Source organism: Cibotium barometz, chromosome 41 (genome assembly GCF_041138505.1).
Source record: "Cibotium barometz isolate CiBa-2024 chromosome 41, ASM4113850v1, whole genome shotgun sequence".
NCBI lineage: Eukaryota > Viridiplantae > Streptophyta > Polypodiopsida > Cyatheales > Cibotiaceae > Cibotium > Cibotium barometz.
In genome coordinates, this window is record NC_141086.1 from 34,934,880 (window position 1) to 34,951,747 (window position 16,868).

At 46.7% G+C, this 16,868-nt stretch overlaps 1 protein-coding gene across 1 annotated transcript in view; it reads right to left on the reverse strand.

Annotated features, from left to right (window-relative positions):
* Window positions 1-516: 516 nt before the first annotated feature.
* The window catches only part of SEC6, a 105,879-nt gene continuing 89,527 nt past the window's right edge, over window positions 517-16,868 (reverse strand). Inside the window, exons 14-25 of the mRNA XM_086780234.1 lie at window positions 3,915-4,055; window positions 3,621-3,800; window positions 3,414-3,494; window positions 3,247-3,333; window positions 2,221-2,265; window positions 2,052-2,130; window positions 1,902-1,971; window positions 1,656-1,743; window positions 1,482-1,574; window positions 1,269-1,385; window positions 1,076-1,138; window positions 517-977 (exon numbers count right to left, since the gene is read on the reverse strand). Of these exons, the coding sequence (XP_086636360.1) occupies window positions 858-977; window positions 1,076-1,138; window positions 1,269-1,385; window positions 1,482-1,574; window positions 1,656-1,743; window positions 1,902-1,971; window positions 2,052-2,130; window positions 2,221-2,265; window positions 3,247-3,333; window positions 3,414-3,494; window positions 3,621-3,800; window positions 3,915-4,055 (1,164 nt within the window). The 3' untranslated portion in view covers window positions 517-857. The remainder of the gene's footprint in view (window positions 978-1,075; window positions 1,139-1,268; window positions 1,386-1,481; window positions 1,575-1,655; window positions 1,744-1,901; window positions 1,972-2,051; window positions 2,131-2,220; window positions 2,266-3,246; window positions 3,334-3,413; window positions 3,495-3,620; window positions 3,801-3,914; window positions 4,056-16,868) is intronic.

The window sequence follows — 16,868 nt, forward strand, 5'->3', positions numbered from 1 at the left end:
CGCTGGTAATTTAGGATGTTTATGGTGTGGCGCAAGCATGTATATACGATCCCATTGGTGTATATAAGAGGGGTTCATCGTTAGACTTGGGCCATGCTAGTATAGTTGCTTGCAACTACTACTAAATCAATTCCTTAGCTTAGAGTTGGCATTTGTTGTGCTTGCATAAGCGATCATAGTGTGGAAAAGCCAAGGGTTATTATAGCCTCTAACACTATTATTCATGTAATAAGCTGATCTGATGTACGAATATGCTGATCTTTAAGGGACTTTGCTGAATCCCTACTAGAGTTTGGATCCCTTTTCATAAAATTTTTAAATGCTTGGGAAGAAGAGAAAAGGGAGGGTGGGGGAGGAGGTTGGGTTGGGGTGAAAACTTCAAGCTTCACTCAAAGTTCTCTCATTAGCTTATCGGTGCTTCCATAAAACGTAACACAATAAAACAGCTTCTTATAACCACACTTACCAAGCTGAAAGTATTTACATAAACCAACTTTGAACTCTATGAATACTTGCTTTTGTGGTTAAAGGAAAAGTGTTTTTTATTTATCATAATAACTTGCTTGAAGTTTCCACACTTGATGTTTGCACGATAACATCATAGAGTAAATAAGATATAATAGAGTTCTCTTTTTTACAATGATGTAACCATGTAAAGGATCCTCAGTTTGCAATGCAGGTTCAGCTTGAATCAGCTTCACACCCCTCTCAAGTATGACAAAGGAAATGTGGGAAGGCTTGCCATGCCAATCAATTTTGTTGCAAGTGCCTATGGACTAGATGCTACATTGCTGAAATTCATCCCTTCTGTCAAAGCCACGAGTGTAACGGCCGCTGAGATCTCAAGAAGGAATCTGCTACCGTCTCCGCAGTGTAGCTTTGGGCAAGCATGTTAGCCTGCTGAAAAGCAGGCCTGGTTTAGGAAGATTTCCATTGCCAATGCTTTTGTTGTACACTTCCTTGCATTCTTGCACCACCTGCACAAGCAGGAAAACAATGTATTCAAGCAACAACATATTTATATGTATCACACAAACTGCCTGTCCTGCTGGTTACAACAAGAGAAGCCTATTACCTCACGAGCATCTTTCCTTGGAATACCTTCACGAATTGCCAGCAGTTTCTCAACAACTTCAGGCTGCAAAGCCATTGTCTTGCAACTGTTAATTCTAATCTCCAAAACAACTTTTTGCAGGTCAGAAAATAAGATGCAATCAAGTACATGCGTAGAAGTCAGAAAAATTTCCGGGTTTTGAGAGAGGGCCTACAGGACAGTCAGGATGGTTTTGCAAAAGATTCGTATAAGCCAGTGTGAATTCATCTACACTCTCTGCCGATGCAAGCTCCCTCAGGTCCGCCAATGATTGCACTCTTTTTTCAAGTTTCTGTATTTTAAAAAGAGCATTCATTATGTGAAGGATTCAGCGATAGCATTGTGATTCATGATTTTGCTTGTAGTGTCAGACTTTACAAACCCTTACCACTGGTGGGTTGATGTATTCTCTGAAGAATTCTGTCAGAACCTCTTCATCCATCTGCATTCTATTCAGCATTTCCTCTCTGATGTAGTTCCGCTGGTTCATTACATTTATTTGCCATGCTTCAGCAATACCCCAGTTTTGAAATCTTGAGAGACATAGGATTTACTTGCGTACCTGAGTAAGCAAATGGTCTACATAAACAATAATCGTTTCTTCAAGGCACGATTCTACAAACCTTCGGAAGGATCTCTCTTCAAGAAAACTGCAAGTAAACAAAGAGGCTAGTGAGCTTAAGCAGAGCCAATTAGCTTGACTTTCAAGATGCTCCATCTCGTAAGCAACCACAATCCTCATGCTGTCTTCACAAAAAACTTGATTAGCACTTTCAAACTTCCACTTCCACAAGGTTGATGTACCTACATCTTTACATCACCAAAGTAATCACCAAAGGTTGCCACCAGATACTCCGTTACAAGGCTGTCATTCCAATCTGATGCAATGAAAAGTGAGTCGCATGACCTAGGACTCATAGGTTGTGAGATCTAGAAAGTAAACAAGATGAGACTTTACCTTTTTGATAAAGCTTGGCAATCAACTCTTTTACACCTGGGTCTTCAAAAATCATTTTCACAATATGTTGCACACTTTCCTGATTCAAAACAATAGTTTTAACTCAACAGTTTATTCCGGGTAGCATCCTGTTTGCATATACCAAGTGGATGATGGTTCTAAAACAAACCTTAGCAACTTCTAAAAAACCCTTACATGTATCCTCAAAATTGACCTGCAAGCATCCCATCGGATTGTTATGCCATTACAAAGACCACAGGAGACAAAAACATATGCAATGAGTAGAAAACTAGGAGTCCTATAACCTTTAAAAGGGTTGATCATATATTTATATATATATATATATATGCCAATGGAAAATTCAGGTTATTTCCCAAACTTAAAAAAAACAAAGTGCGATATTGACTCAATCAGAGTCTAACAAAGCTTTAAATCATCAATTCCATCATGCATAGCATAGACTACATGCTATGGCATTTCCGATAATGTCATCAGCACCCAACAGTATGAGCAGGTTCATGCATAAACATGTCACTGTAGTAGGTAAAACCATCGAACTGAGTTTTAATCACTTCTCCAGAGGTGAAGAAGGGCAGACTCAGCAATGATGAAGGCGAGTATGCGCGTGCACACGTGTGCACAGTAGCTGGTTGCACAATTGCACCACTTTAAATAGGAAGAATTAATATGAACAAACTGGCCACAACTTGGATTAAGATTAATATTGTTGAGAAACCCACAAACAAAAAGAGGAAGAGAGGGAAGTGTACAGGACAGAATGGGAGGAAGTGACCCACAAACAAAAAGAGGAAGAGAGGGAAGTCTATAGGACAGATTGGGAGGACGGGGACCCTTGATAATTGAAACACATTTTGTGTTGCTCCAACTATTGCCACTTCAGTCCATTGGCCAGAGGTTCTCTCTCTGTTAACCATTGAAAAGAGTGGTTCCTCCCCCAAGACTGCAGTCCAGCCCAACTCGATTGCCATGAGGACTGGCACGGTTAGACCCAGACTGAGCTGATATGTAGATACAGCAAGGAGGTTGCCTGGGTGCCCTACCACTTTCATTATCGTTCCTTCATTTGACTGATGCAATTAATTCATCTTGGTATTCAATAAGTTGGGTATCAGTCCGTTAAGGAAGGAACTGAAAGCATGGCCAAAATTCAAGTAAAACAATTGGTAAGGTAGACCTGCTCCTCATAGTATGGTGTCAAAGCCTGCATTATGCTATTACTAAGCTCCATTGATAGATCATAGCAGCGCAAATTGTTGTTCACCTGCAAAATAGAGGACCATAATTAAACCACCTCAAAACTGAACACCCTTATTGCATTCCAAGGATTATCCGACTTCTTACCATGGCACATAAAAGTTCAAGGTCAAGATCCACTGAATCTTCCAAGCGTTGCCTTTCAGCTGCCTGAAAATCAACCATTACCTGCAAAAGAAAGAGAGATGTTTTGTTCAGAGTCCGACCAGTGACTAGCTCTTGGGAGTACAATCCATTTGATTCAAACACAGGACCCTCAGAAACTAAAACACATGCAAACGAGGCTATAAATACCTGAATTACAGCAAGTGCAATACGGTACAGCATCACATCAGTGCTACTCTCCTGCACAACTTGCACTTGCTCACCCAATATCCGGAACAAATCAACTGCTGCCATGGTGTAACACTTCCCATCTTCAGCTTTCTTCACAGGTTGTGCTTTATCAGCCTGTAATATGTTTGTATACCATACCTAACACACATAGCCACATCAAAGATAAACACTCTGGTACCTTTATCAATGTCTTAAGTCTCACATCATAATATAAAATACCTTGTCCTCAATCTTGACCATAAGCAGCCATACCTGCATTGTATTCTGCATACGGTCAACATATGCATTCATCAAAGGATCCATAGCCCCACTTTCAGCACAGAGTTGGGCTAGTGACTGATCTACTCCTAGGCCTATGAGCTGCTCTTGATATTGCACCACCCAGCTGGTAACCTGCAAGAGAAGGCTTTATATACCAAATGAAATTTTAGATTATTTCCTAAACTTACGAAAAACCAAAGTGTGATTGACCCCTTGAAAGTCTACTCAAAAAGCTTTAAACTTCTGCTGAACTAAGTGTGGGCTGAATTCCAGGCTGGACAGGAGGTGGGACACCCATTTCTACGCACGAGCAGGCTGCCTTTTAAGTTATGAAGTTCCAGAAGGCTAACGCAGAACTGAACTGCAGGAACCTGAGTAAAATATAAGGCTGCGAGTGATGCATGGACTGCTGCAGGACTTCTCGCTGCTGGTTGGGTGACTTCTAAGGTGAGTTTGATGTCAGATGCTTGCTTGCAGGTACTCAATTCAAATGTGTGTGTGTGTATATATATATATATATATTTCATGAGGTCTTATTCCATTCCTAGTCGCACACGGGAATTTCACCCGGCTATACACACCCCCACCATACTAACCACACACACATCCGAGTACCACATGGGGTAGTGGGCTGTTGCAAGACTTCTCGTTGCTGGTTGGGCGACTTCTAAGGTGATACTTGATGTCAGATGCTTGCTTGCAGGTACTCAATTGCAAATGTGAGAGATGATTGAGTGCGGAAGAGGAGGGACCTTTATATGGGGAATACTTTCCCTCTTGGAGCCTGGGGAGGTAATAGCGCTTGTTGTAACTTGGTTGAACACAATGCTAATCAATAAACTTAAATACACTAAGATTTGATGGACACATGCTCAATACAAGAAGTAATTTGTTGAATTGACAAGACACACAATGAGCCGGAACGGCTGGCCCCTCCCTCAAATAAAGTATATTGATCTTGGGAGAATCAAGTACATAGTGTCATGGGCATTTCTAACCAGATTTCAATACCAATGCATATGAATACAATATTGCAAATAAGTGGTTGTTGGTGTAGACTTGCAACTCACACTACCCTCTCAGGTGCCCATGTTCCCTACCATCTGCTCTCTATTGATCCACCAACACATGGTAGCAACAATCTGCAAGAGAGCACGTAGGACAAGAGAACACTACACAGGGTATGTGATCTTGTAATCCGGTTCTTCCCTCCTGCTACTTGCTTCCATATTTAAGCATAAAAGCTTACCAATTGCAAGTAGAGTCGATGATAGCGGAAGTCTTCGCGATGGAAGTGTTGGAGTGTTGAAATCTTTGATTTGTCGCAATTCTTCGTAACAAAAGTCTTCAAGAGGATGAAGGGAACCCTAGGAAAGCTTCCCCTATGATTCAACTTGAGAAAGGAAGGCTGAAATTAGGGTTTTCAGCAAAAGACCAGAAATTACAGCAAGAAAGAGAGCTGTTTTGCTGAATTTCAGTCATTGGGAGTGTGTAGGAGAGTGATTAGTACCTAGAAACACTCTTGGAAGCTTGGGAAACACCTTAGTAAGCTTGGATATGGAGTTGGGAGGAGAAAGTGCAAAAAATACAGCCCAAAAGCCCTCATGAAGGAGGTGCCTTCTTCTAGTGTGAGAGAGAGAAGAGTGAGGTGGTGAGTTGTCCACTCTAGGTGGCAAGCATATGCTTTGTGGAGCAAGCTAGAAAGGACACATGGCTGGTTACTCCCTTTGTATAAAGGGGATAAAGTCTGAGCGATGGACATTGCGTTTTGTCCATCTCGGGACATCAGTGTGTGTGAACACTGGGCTAGTCATAATTTATAAGTGAGTTTTGGCCGCCCAAAACTTAATGAAGTGTGTACACACTCACTTATAAATTAGTGTTAACTCCTAAGGCTAACTTTATGACCAATACTTACCACCTATCACATGCCACATAACCATGTCAACAAATAGTTTCACACACACGGTTCACAGGCGGGCATCCCCTTACCCAGAACTACACATTGGTCAAGCAAGCATGAAAATAGCATGGAATTTCAATTGCAAGCAAGCACATAAAGATGGTATGCAATGCAACATTGGTATGGACAATCCCCGTTCATGACACTATAACAAAATAGACGTGGTCCAGGCAAGTACACAAGGTACCAGACCCAATGGAACACCAATCCACAAGGCATTTTCGGACATGTATACAGAGGAACAAGTCCCAACAGAAAGCCGAGTCCATAGTATCACATGAGTGGCCTTGTCTTGTGACCTCGCGATGACTGTCCGCACCTGAGCAAAAGCAATATCCAAGTCTCTTACATACTCATCAGCTACAAATATCTCATCCTTTGTGTGAAGGATGGGTGGCAAAACCACCTTACTAAACAATCTCAAACAAGGCCTTTCTCGTAGATGCATGCACTGTGTTGTTGTATGTAAATTCGACAAACGGTATGTACTTCTCCTAAGAAGACTTTTGATCCGCCACATAACATTTCAAGAGATCCAATACGGCTGAATTTGCAGTCTCACTTTGCCCATCCGTTTGAGGGTGATAAGCTAATGAGAAGTCTAGTTTGGAGCACATGTTTTCAAATAGGACCCACCAAAAGAGACTTGTAGTCCTGGGATCTCTATCCCCCACAATGGACTTCGGTATTCCATGATGCTTGAACACTTGTGCAAGATATATTTTAACCATATACTCAGCTTTGATGGTCTTTTTGACCAGCAAGAAGTGACCTTGCTTGCTAAGCCTATCCACAATTGTGCAAATTGCATCATTACCCTGTTGGGTCCGTGGCAAGTCCATAATGAAATCCATTGTAATACTTTCCCATGGCTGCGTGGAAATAGGCAATGGTTGAAGCAAACCTGGTTCCTTTTGCCTATCAAATTTTACCTTTTAACAGATCCTACATACATATACATGTGCCTCTATGTCCTTCCGCATATCTAGCCAAAAGAAATACCACTCAATCATGTGCGTAGTAGGCATTATGCCTCTATGACCAGTATATGGAGGAGCATGGCACTCATCCAAAACTTTTTGTCTCATGTCAGACACCACACTTAGGCAATAATTATCTTTCATGAGATAACCCTCTTTGATTACATAAGAGGCATGTGCATGACCAGCCATCGAATCAGCCCAAATAGTGGCAAAATCAGTATCCATATGCTACAAATCACATAGGAAGACAAGTCCCCATGAGAGACAACCGAGATAGCTGCTACATACAGCTTTCGTGACAATGCATCTGCCACTACATTCTTCTTTCCTAGGGCGTGAAAGATTTGAAAATGAAACATAGAGAGGAAATTGGCCATCCTCATATACTTCTCTAACAATTTAGTTTGGGCAAGAAAATACCTCAAACTTTGGTGATCTGTTTTCACAGTTAATTCAGCCCCAAGAAGGTAATGTTTCCATATAGTAAGTGCATGAATTACAGCCAAGAGCTCTTTCTCATAAATGCCAAGAGAGAGCTCTGTATCATGCAATCTACGACTCTCATAAGCCGCGTGGATTGGTCTATGGAACCAATCCTACCGGTCATTCCAAACCCGTCGAATGTCCTCAACCCTGAAAATTAGCCATCAAAGCTCTTAGCTAAAGCCTATGATACAAGTTACAACAAGAAGACAACTAGTTGGAAGTTCAAACTTGGCATGTTGAGTACCTCTCATTTGTCAAGAGAGTGCATCGGTTAAGAGTCTCTCCAATCCAATCCATGAACCCAGACAAGAGTCCAAGAGCGCTGCCTTCCATGTCATTGATGCAAAGAACACTGTAGATTGGTTGAAGAGCGCTCAACAAAGCCTCTGCCTCCTTCCACCAACCTTCTTGCATCACTTTGCATGCAAAAGCAACTGTCTTCGGGTGTTCATGCTCCTCACAGCTCATCCACTCTTGGTAGACCACTATGCGCATGAGTTCCTGTCGAACTCTGACTACCCTATCAACCACAATGAACATATATGCAAACCTAGTTTCTGAGGGCTTCAGAATCTCAAGGTCACTATTGACATGATACATTGCCAAGACCTTGGGCCTCTTGGTAACAAACTTCACCAAGCTACGCGCAGTGTCATAGATGTCAACAATCCACCTAATCTTTGCAAGATCTTCAATGAGCTAGTCTAGGCTATGGGATACACATGGAGTCCATACAATCTGTGGAAACTCATCCTCTAGCATCCGTCCCATAGAGACAACGTTGCTACCCTTGTCAGTGACCACCTACACTATGTTTTGTGGGCCTATCTCCATGATAGCCTCTCGGAGGTGTGACCATATAAACTCTCTTGTCACCACTGTCCTAGGCACAAATGCATCAATGGCACGCAAAAACATAAGGCCCTTGCAAGAGCATTGTACACATTCCTCTTGTGCATAGTCACATGGGACGCGAAATGGGGACGGGGAACGGGGACGGAAAAGATTGAGAATGGCCATTCCCTGTGACTATAGAGTGACATGGGACGGGAATGGGAACGGGAAGATGCTACCATCCCCAGCATTCCCAAGACTAAAATGCCCATTCCCTGTGACTATGCCCTTGTGTATATCTGACCACCCATCACATAACAATGTGCAATCATACTTGATCCAAGTGGCTTTTAATGGCTCCATCTCCACCTCCACTGGTTGTTGCTCTCATTTGAGCTCTTTAGTGTGCAAGGTCTCATAGAAGGATCCCTCCCTCACATCCAATGCGGTTATTGCCCTCATGGCCTTTTTCCATCGTGGGATGCGCACAATGTGAAAAGACAAAGCACATTGGATGAAAGCGCCTGAGACTGCTAGTGTCCTGCTACTGCTGGAGTGCCCTCGACCTCGGGCATCTAGATCCTATTGCCTAGCCATGCAGTGTATGCAAAGAACGAGGTGCCCATAGTCTCCTTCTCTGCAAGATCATACCAAGTCCACTCCCTCACGTCCCACTGGAGGCGCATGAAGAGCTAGCTCTCCCAAATCCATAAAAGCCAAAGTCTCTCCTTGGCCACCTTGGCCATAGGTGGGTCTATGTGCCACTCATGTGCATGGAATCCGATCACCCTCACCCTCTATAATGTGCATCCCCTAAAGTCCTCCAAGGGGGGCTCTAATCTCACTAATTTGCCATGAGGTCCAATTGAAAAAGTGAGCAATGCGGAGCTCTCATCCGCACCATAACCTGCCAAGAGAATATCATGCCTGGTAAACACTCCTAGCCACTGGGGGGAAATAGGATCAGGGATCAAGGTCAACCACTCCGGAGGAATGGCAGAGTCAATGTCAATGTCACCAACCTGGACATTTCCAGGTATGAAAGGTGCCTGTTGGCTACAGAACCTTCTGGTGGACATATTATTTCTATGACTGTGATTGGAAATGGATCTGCTACACTAGAGTACGGTCGTGGTATCGGCCTTATACAGTTATGGACAACTGCTTACAAGGAGGAGGGGATGTGACTATTTGGTCCCTTCATTAGCTTTGATCAGTGTTTCGGGACAAGCCCACACACATAACACAACCAAGGTGAGAACATGGATTTTCCACAGAAGAAAGGGTTAAACTGAAGGATTCACTGGCATGGATAGGCCTGAAAGATGGTCACAAAGCATGAGTATCATGGGATTTTAATCATTTATGTGATTTATAATGTTTATGAGTCAATGTGTTCAAAGTTTGGCCGGACATTTTATTGTTTGGACATGGATCCATGGACAAAAGAAGGCGCCTAAGGCTGAGGGCCAAATTTGGCGTACAAACTTGGGCAAGAAGTTGAGAAAAGCAAAAGTTGAAAGTTTTTAGCAAGCAAAGGCCACTTTTGGCAAAAAAAGAAAAGCCCATCTCATGTATTTATGTCACGATTGTGACGTATGTATGTATCAGATTCTCTCTTCATTGCTGATTCTTGTTGCAGATGCAAAGAGTAACCAACCAAGGGAATCCCTACCCTCGACTGGTTGCGACTCTTCGCCAAAGGATGTACCTCTTCATCGAATAGCCACATCCCTTCGACGAATAGTTGTATCCCTTGATGAATGGTTGTGTCTCTACATCGAATAGACACATCCCTTAGCCTAAAGTTGTATCCTTTCGTCTATGGTCATGTCCTTTCGTCAAAGGACATGCCTCTTCAAATGTGTCTCTTCATCTCCTATATAAGAGACCTATTGTACTCAGTTTAATCAATTCAATTCAATCTTCTCTCAAGTGCTCTCCTAAAGTCTCTTGTTCTCTAAGTTAAGTACTTAAGTAGTAATTAGTAAACAATATGAGGGATTAACAAAATAATCCTCACAATTTAGGCTGGCCGACTTCATCTAAAAAGTGCATGGCTGAATCGTTGAAAAGCATGAAGAGGCTGCTCACTTATGGGATTCTGGCGCACACAGGGATTCAGGCCATACACGGCCTGTTTCCTCTGCAGCTTCTCCCACTTTTCAACTAGTTGACAACAGTGTTGCATCTGTTTTTTTCACTGGTTGCCTACAAGCTGGCCGACTGCAGCAGTGATATCTCTACTCATCTCGACTGGCTGCACACAGAAACCAACAACTCAGAAGCAGTGAATCTCTCTCTCTCTCTGCAGGCTGCTCTCCACGCTGAGAGGGCAGCGACTGGTGATTTCTCTCTCTCTCTCTCTTCTAGCCGCCTTCAAGCTGGTGGTTGCAGCTGTGTAGTACCTGGCTTCTGCTGGTCACCTACAGGGCTATTTTGGGACAGTTTTGGGGCTGTTTTGTCTTGGCTCTGGGAAGAGAGCTTGGCCAGAGTCTCGTTTATGCTTTGTGGAAAATCCGGTGCATGACAGCACCCTCACCTTGGATTCTTTGTAAAAGCTTTCATGTAATAAAGTTGTTCCTACGGGGGGCGGCCGTTCTAGCTCAGTGTGCTGTCTACTTATATTATGTGGCTTCCCGCTGTTATTCTCTATTTGTATTTGAAGTGTTTCTTTTAAAGTCTGCGTCCCCTTTTGGTTATAGTCAAGGCTGAGTCTGTCTCTGCCCCGGATCTCAGTCAGGCCTCTCTCCTAAGCCGGTGGAGGGAGCTGTCTGAATGCAAGCCAATCTCCAAGGGACCAAGCAGGTTCAGTGCTCAAATTTCCCTAGGATACATGCCTGCTTAGTTCCGTACGTCGTACGGATCAGGTTGTACATACGATTCGTACCGTACGTATCCGTACGATCAGGTACGAGTTTTCCCTGTTTCTGCCCGTTGGAAGTAGCCGTTTTTCTGGCCGTTTTCTGCCCGTTTTTTCTAGCCGTTTTCTACCCGTTTTTTTGGCTGTTTTCCTTTCATCTCTCTTGAGTCCTTCTATAAAAGCCTCAAGGACCAAGCCTCTCCTCCATCTACTCCAAGCCTCTCCTCACCACCCTCCATCTACTCCAAGCCTCTCCTCCAAGCTCCTTCCATCCCACTTGAGCCTCTACTCCAAGTTCTCTTCCTCCAAGCTCTTCCCATACTTCATCCTACGCTCTCTCCTCTACTCCACACTTTAGCCCTTCTCTTATCCATCATGCCTCGGGAGAAGCATGAGGCTTTTGATTTGCATTGCCTCAATGTGGAGAAGGACACCAAGAAGTCCAATTCCCATCATTGGACATGCCGATATTGCGGCAAGTCATACACCAGTGGTGCAACAAGGCTTCTCCAGCACCTTTCAAAGATTGGGGGACAAGTTGCCCCATGCAAGGAGATTCCGCAAAGCATTGCCGATGACATTTAGTGGAAGATGAGTGGCGGGTCAAATTCAAGTAGAGGAGCATCATCAACACACGCACCGGCACCACCACCAGCACCACCATCGACACATGATGAAGCGGCCACCGGCTCTTTCATTGGTGTATCCTCCATTGCCACTTCCACGGATGCACGGTCCGCCTCCGCACCGGGCAAAAGGCAAAGGGTGGTGGAGCGTGAAGGGGTGCAACCCTCTCTCCACCAAGTCACGGGTAGTGTGAGAGGTTCGGTTGCATTCCTTATACCGGAACAGACTGTTGGAGGGTTGGCCTGAGGTGGTCCCAAGCTCGTAATAGGCTAGCTGCAAATCTGTCCTCGAAAGCTGGGCTAAAGCCATGGGCTCGCATCTCCGTGAAGATCCATCTAGTGCTTTGTGGCCAATGGCCCCCCAAACTCGGTGTATGTGCGGATATCCTAGCCATGAGAAGATCCTTCCATGGCTCGCTACCTGGAAGAAGTGAATCACCTTGAAAAAAACAGGGCACCGCTCTGAATGGCGGGGTGGATGATGCCCAAGCCCCCTCTGTGGCGTGGCTATATGATCATGCCTTGACCCAAGAAGGCCTCCCATCCAATCAACTCTATCGTAGGCTTTCTCAAAATCCAGAAGGAGCACTATGAGATCCTGCTGCCGCATCCTGGCCAAAGCTGTTGCCCCCCAGAAAGTCAAGATGTTCTCTAGAATGCTTCGATCTTGAACAAAACCTATCTACGTATCATGAATCAAGTCAGGGAGGAAGGGCTAAAGTCTCCGGCTGATGGCCTTGGACAAAATCTTGTAGGTGGTCCCGAGGAGGGTGATGGGTCTCCACTGTCGAATCTCCAATCTATCACCACCCTCCTTAGGAATCAAGTTTATTAGACTCTCTGAAAGCCTCTTTGGCATGGCACTCGTGGTCATAATCTCGTTGAAGGCTGGTCTAAGGCCGTCTTCCATGAGATCCCAATGCCGAAGAAAAAAGGAGACTGGAAGCCCGTCCGCTCCCAAGCATTTTCCCCTAGGAAGAGCTGTCAAGGCCTCCGCCAGCTCCTCAGCTGTGAAGGGAGTCAATAGGAAAGTCCAGGGACCAGGGGAATCCACCTCTCTCGTGTGCCGCCAAACCTGGTCTCGCGCATCCACCACCTATGAGGATAAGGGGTCACTCAAGAAGGGATCTGAAAAAATATGTGGCTATGGCTCTCACATGGGGAGGGTTAGAAACGATAGATCCATCTTGGCCTCACAACCTGCGGATACTGTCTCTCCACGTGTGGTTACTCTATCTCCGGCCTCGACGACCTGGGTCCAGAAGGAAGCTCTAGCATGGTATCTGTACTCCACTCTCCGATCTGAGCTCTGTATGGGCGGCAACCAACCGATCCTCAATCCACGAGCTATTTGGGGAGCACTCTTGAAGTTGCTAACGAGAATCAAGGCCTCGGCGAATGCTCCTCTCCTACTCATGGAATCTAGCCAATTTGCTCTGTACTCCCTCCTATAGTAAACTGCTAATCTCACCAAGGCTTGCATCCAAGGTGCCTACGGCAAATCCTGAGAGAAAATCCAGCCCCTCCCATATCAGCTCTATCATGTTGCATATCTTGGAGTCTTGTATGAGGCTCTCCGGGGTCCGAGTGCTCAAGTGTTTGTCCTGCTTCCAAGAATCCTCTAGGGACAAAATAACCGGAGCATGCTTGGAGAAAGTAGTACCTGTCAAAATACCAATCATGCCCCCACGACCGCAAGCCCACTCATCCACATAGAATCTATAAAGTTTGGAAAGATTGGGGCCGGTGCTCGTCCTGTCAGACCTCGAGAAGCATAGACTCCCGAGCCAAGGGTCCTATCCCCTAAGAGCCAAGATCAGCTCCTCCCAAGCAGAGTACTCTTAGCCAGAAACTATGACCATGCCTCTATCCTTTGCTTACTCTATCATGTTCAAGTCCCCACCCATACATCAAAAGTTAGCTTGTGGAAGTGACTCGCGAACTGTACTCTAGAAGGTGTCTCTGCCTGCAGCAATGGTGTTCAAAGCATATACATTTAGAAAGCCCACACAATCCTCACCAATCCTAATGGTCACCCACTAAGCACGATCGGTGTCAATGATGCCTAAGTCAACTATTGCCACGGCAACAGCTGCTCCCTGACAAAAATACGAACTCAGACCAGAAAGTGTGACTCCTGCTTGGTAGAATCTTCCCGAGCGGCGGGTATGCCCCTCTAAAGATGGTTCTCTTGGAGGAAGAGAATATCAATGGGTCCCCCAACTGCTCCTCTATGAAGCTCTCCTCTAAGGATGCCACGCCTCTAGCAGCACTAAGCCCCCACAAACCCTGGATGTTCCATGAGGCAATCCGCATATCTAATCCCTATGGTAAGCGAAACCATCGGAACTACCCTCCACTCGAAGAGTCTTCGACGAGGGTTTTGATGGGGAGTAGTCATAGTTAGTCCTAGGATGAAGACGCACTAGATGCACATGGATCGTGTCCTTCATGTGTCGCCACTCTGTCCGAGCTCAAGCATAAGCATAATCTGGGCTCCACCTACCGTAATATAGGTATTTGTAGGAGGGGGGAAGGGGTATTGCTACTGGATATGAAGGAACACAAAGAGCAACACCTCCAAGCTGGAGGACACCACTCCCCCGTCCTAATCTCTGTAGCCAGAGTCTCCTAGCTCCATCCGAGCCAAGGGCCAAAGATGGGTAAGCACATGGTGATGTGCAGATCATGTAGATGCTGAGAGAGCTTGACTGCCTACCCCTAGATGGCGGCAGATACCCACTACGTCTCCCATTCCGTCCCCGGGGCTCCACTCAAGGGGAAGGAGAAGATCATTGCACCACTATAGCATGGAGAGCCTGGAGTGATGAAACACCACACAATTTCAAATGGGAGCCACAGTCTCCTCAAAAATATCAATTCCTTCGACATGGAGACATCAGAAGAAACTGTAATCCACTGGCTGTCCCAGAACCCTAGGGAGGCCACCTAGCGACTCTAGCGAGAGATCCCTCACCGGGGAGGGGGCAATGGTCATCTCAACCAACTCCGAGAAAGTGATGAAGCAAGCGGCGGATTGAAATCATCAGCTTCAGGTCTGGTGGAGCCGGAGGGTGGCGGGAATGCTCAAGAGAGGCGGAGGGAGGGAGGAGAGCAAGCTCCGAAGGAGACGGGCCAGGGGGAGCTGCTGCAGGAAGAGCCGGAGATGAAGGCTGGGGAGGAGGGAGGGGAGGGGGGAGGAGCCGGGGAGGGGGGGGGTGGACAAGGAAGTTGTGTGGAGGGAGCAGGAAGTGGAAGGGAGGAATCCTCTAGAGAGGAAGGGTTTGCCTGAGGCTCAGTAGGGCCACAGGGCCTCACTCGAATCTAGGAACTTGGAGAGGAATCTTGGCAAGGTAATGGCCTCCAAACCAGAGGGGCCGGAGGTGGGTTCATTCATAGCTTTTTTTTTGGGGAGGGGGGGGTCATTGTCGTCGGGTGGTTGTTGAGATAAATGCTTGAAACGATTCTCAGATGAAACCATATCCTCATGTGCTTTGCCAGCCTGGCGTGCTCGGCAGCGCCACTCAGCTCGGTAGGTCGACTGGCAGCTCCATCTCGGACCAACGGTCTGCCACTCTCTGGCATCATTGTCAGCCGTGGTTGGATCCTAGTGCTCTGCTGCCTGAGGACCAAATTTCCTCACACCCCCTTGAAGAGGATCTGAACAGGGACCGCCGGGGGGGGGGGGGGGGGGGGGGGGGGGGGGCACGGGGGGGCGGTCTCTTGGACTGATGACAAAACAAGGACAAGCTCTAGCGAGATGCCCCATGCCTGCATATGAAGCATTGGCCTAGGAGGCTAAATTACTCTACTCTCTGCAGAGTAGGGACTCCCTGCAAGGAAGAGACATGGCATGCGGCACTGTCTCCAGAGAAGCAGATACAACGAATGGAATACCGGCCACCCGAGCAAGAACTGAAGCGGCGGTGGAGGGGGATTCTATCACTCTCCCAATAGCACCACCTATCACCGAGAGAAGAGGAAGGTATTCCTTCATAAGGCATGGGAAGCAGATTGTCACGGGAAAGCCTGAAACACTAGCTAGAGGGTCGGATGCTGGGTCGAAGCCATGCTGCCACCTCGCAAGGCCATACACAGTGCGACGAGGCTCAGCTACATGACTCTATCCAACGTCATTGGTGAGTCAAACTCAACCTAATACTAGCCACGCCCCAAACGATGAATATCAGTAATCTTTCCACGCGCACCAAGGAGGCTAGCCTGTAAAAGTTCCCTAAGCTATCCGCGTGCCAGGCAGCTACCAACAATCTTGCATACCAAAGTGGAGGCCTCTAAGGATGCGACTATCGAAGCGAGGAGCTAGAGGTCCGCTTCTGAAAAGAGAGGCAAGGGATGGTGGCCTCGGTTGGGAATGATGGAGCGACTGCCATGGAGTCCTCTTGGGGGTTGAAGGCCAGAAGAGGCCGAAACTTACGCTGCCTGAGAACTGAAAACCTACACGGAAGAGAAGGGCAAGAGGGGGCGAGAAGCAAGGAGGAAAAACAAAAAGAACCAGAGAAAAACAAGGGAGAGGCAGACAGGAAGGGGACCGGGAGGGCCAAGGGTAGGAAGCAGGGGGGGACGGGGGTGCAAGCGAGAGGAAAGGGAGGGGAGCAGTGAGCAAGCGAGAGAGAAGAGCGTGCGCTGCCAGCATAAGGGGCAGCACGCTGGCGGAGGGGAGGAGAAGGGCGACGGCTGACAGGGGGGGCGGGGGGGGGGGGGGGGGGGGATGGCAAGCAGGGGGAGGAGACAGCGATGGCGGGCAGGGGGGAGGAAAGGGCGATGGCGGCCCGCGGGGGGGGGGGGGGGGTGCAAAGGCATAGAGGAGGGGGCGATGGCGAGGGGGGGGGGGGGGGAGGGCGCAGGTCGAGGGGAGGGCTCACAGCTCACGCTTTGTAAGTGTTCTCTTGTATACACTGCACATTGTATCCTCTTAATACATATCACTTCTCCAGAGGTGAAGGGCAGACTCAATGATGATGAGGGTTTGCACTAAAGAGGAAACACAGAGGTCACACACCCACATACACACACACACTCGCACACAGTAGCCATATCGCACGGCTTTGGATATAAAAAATTCATCTAAACCAGCTGAACGCCGCCGCATAGGCAATATGGTTGTGCCCTCAGAGTCACAAGGGGCAAGGGGTGTCGAAGAAACAAGGGGGAAGAGTGCCTATGTGCACT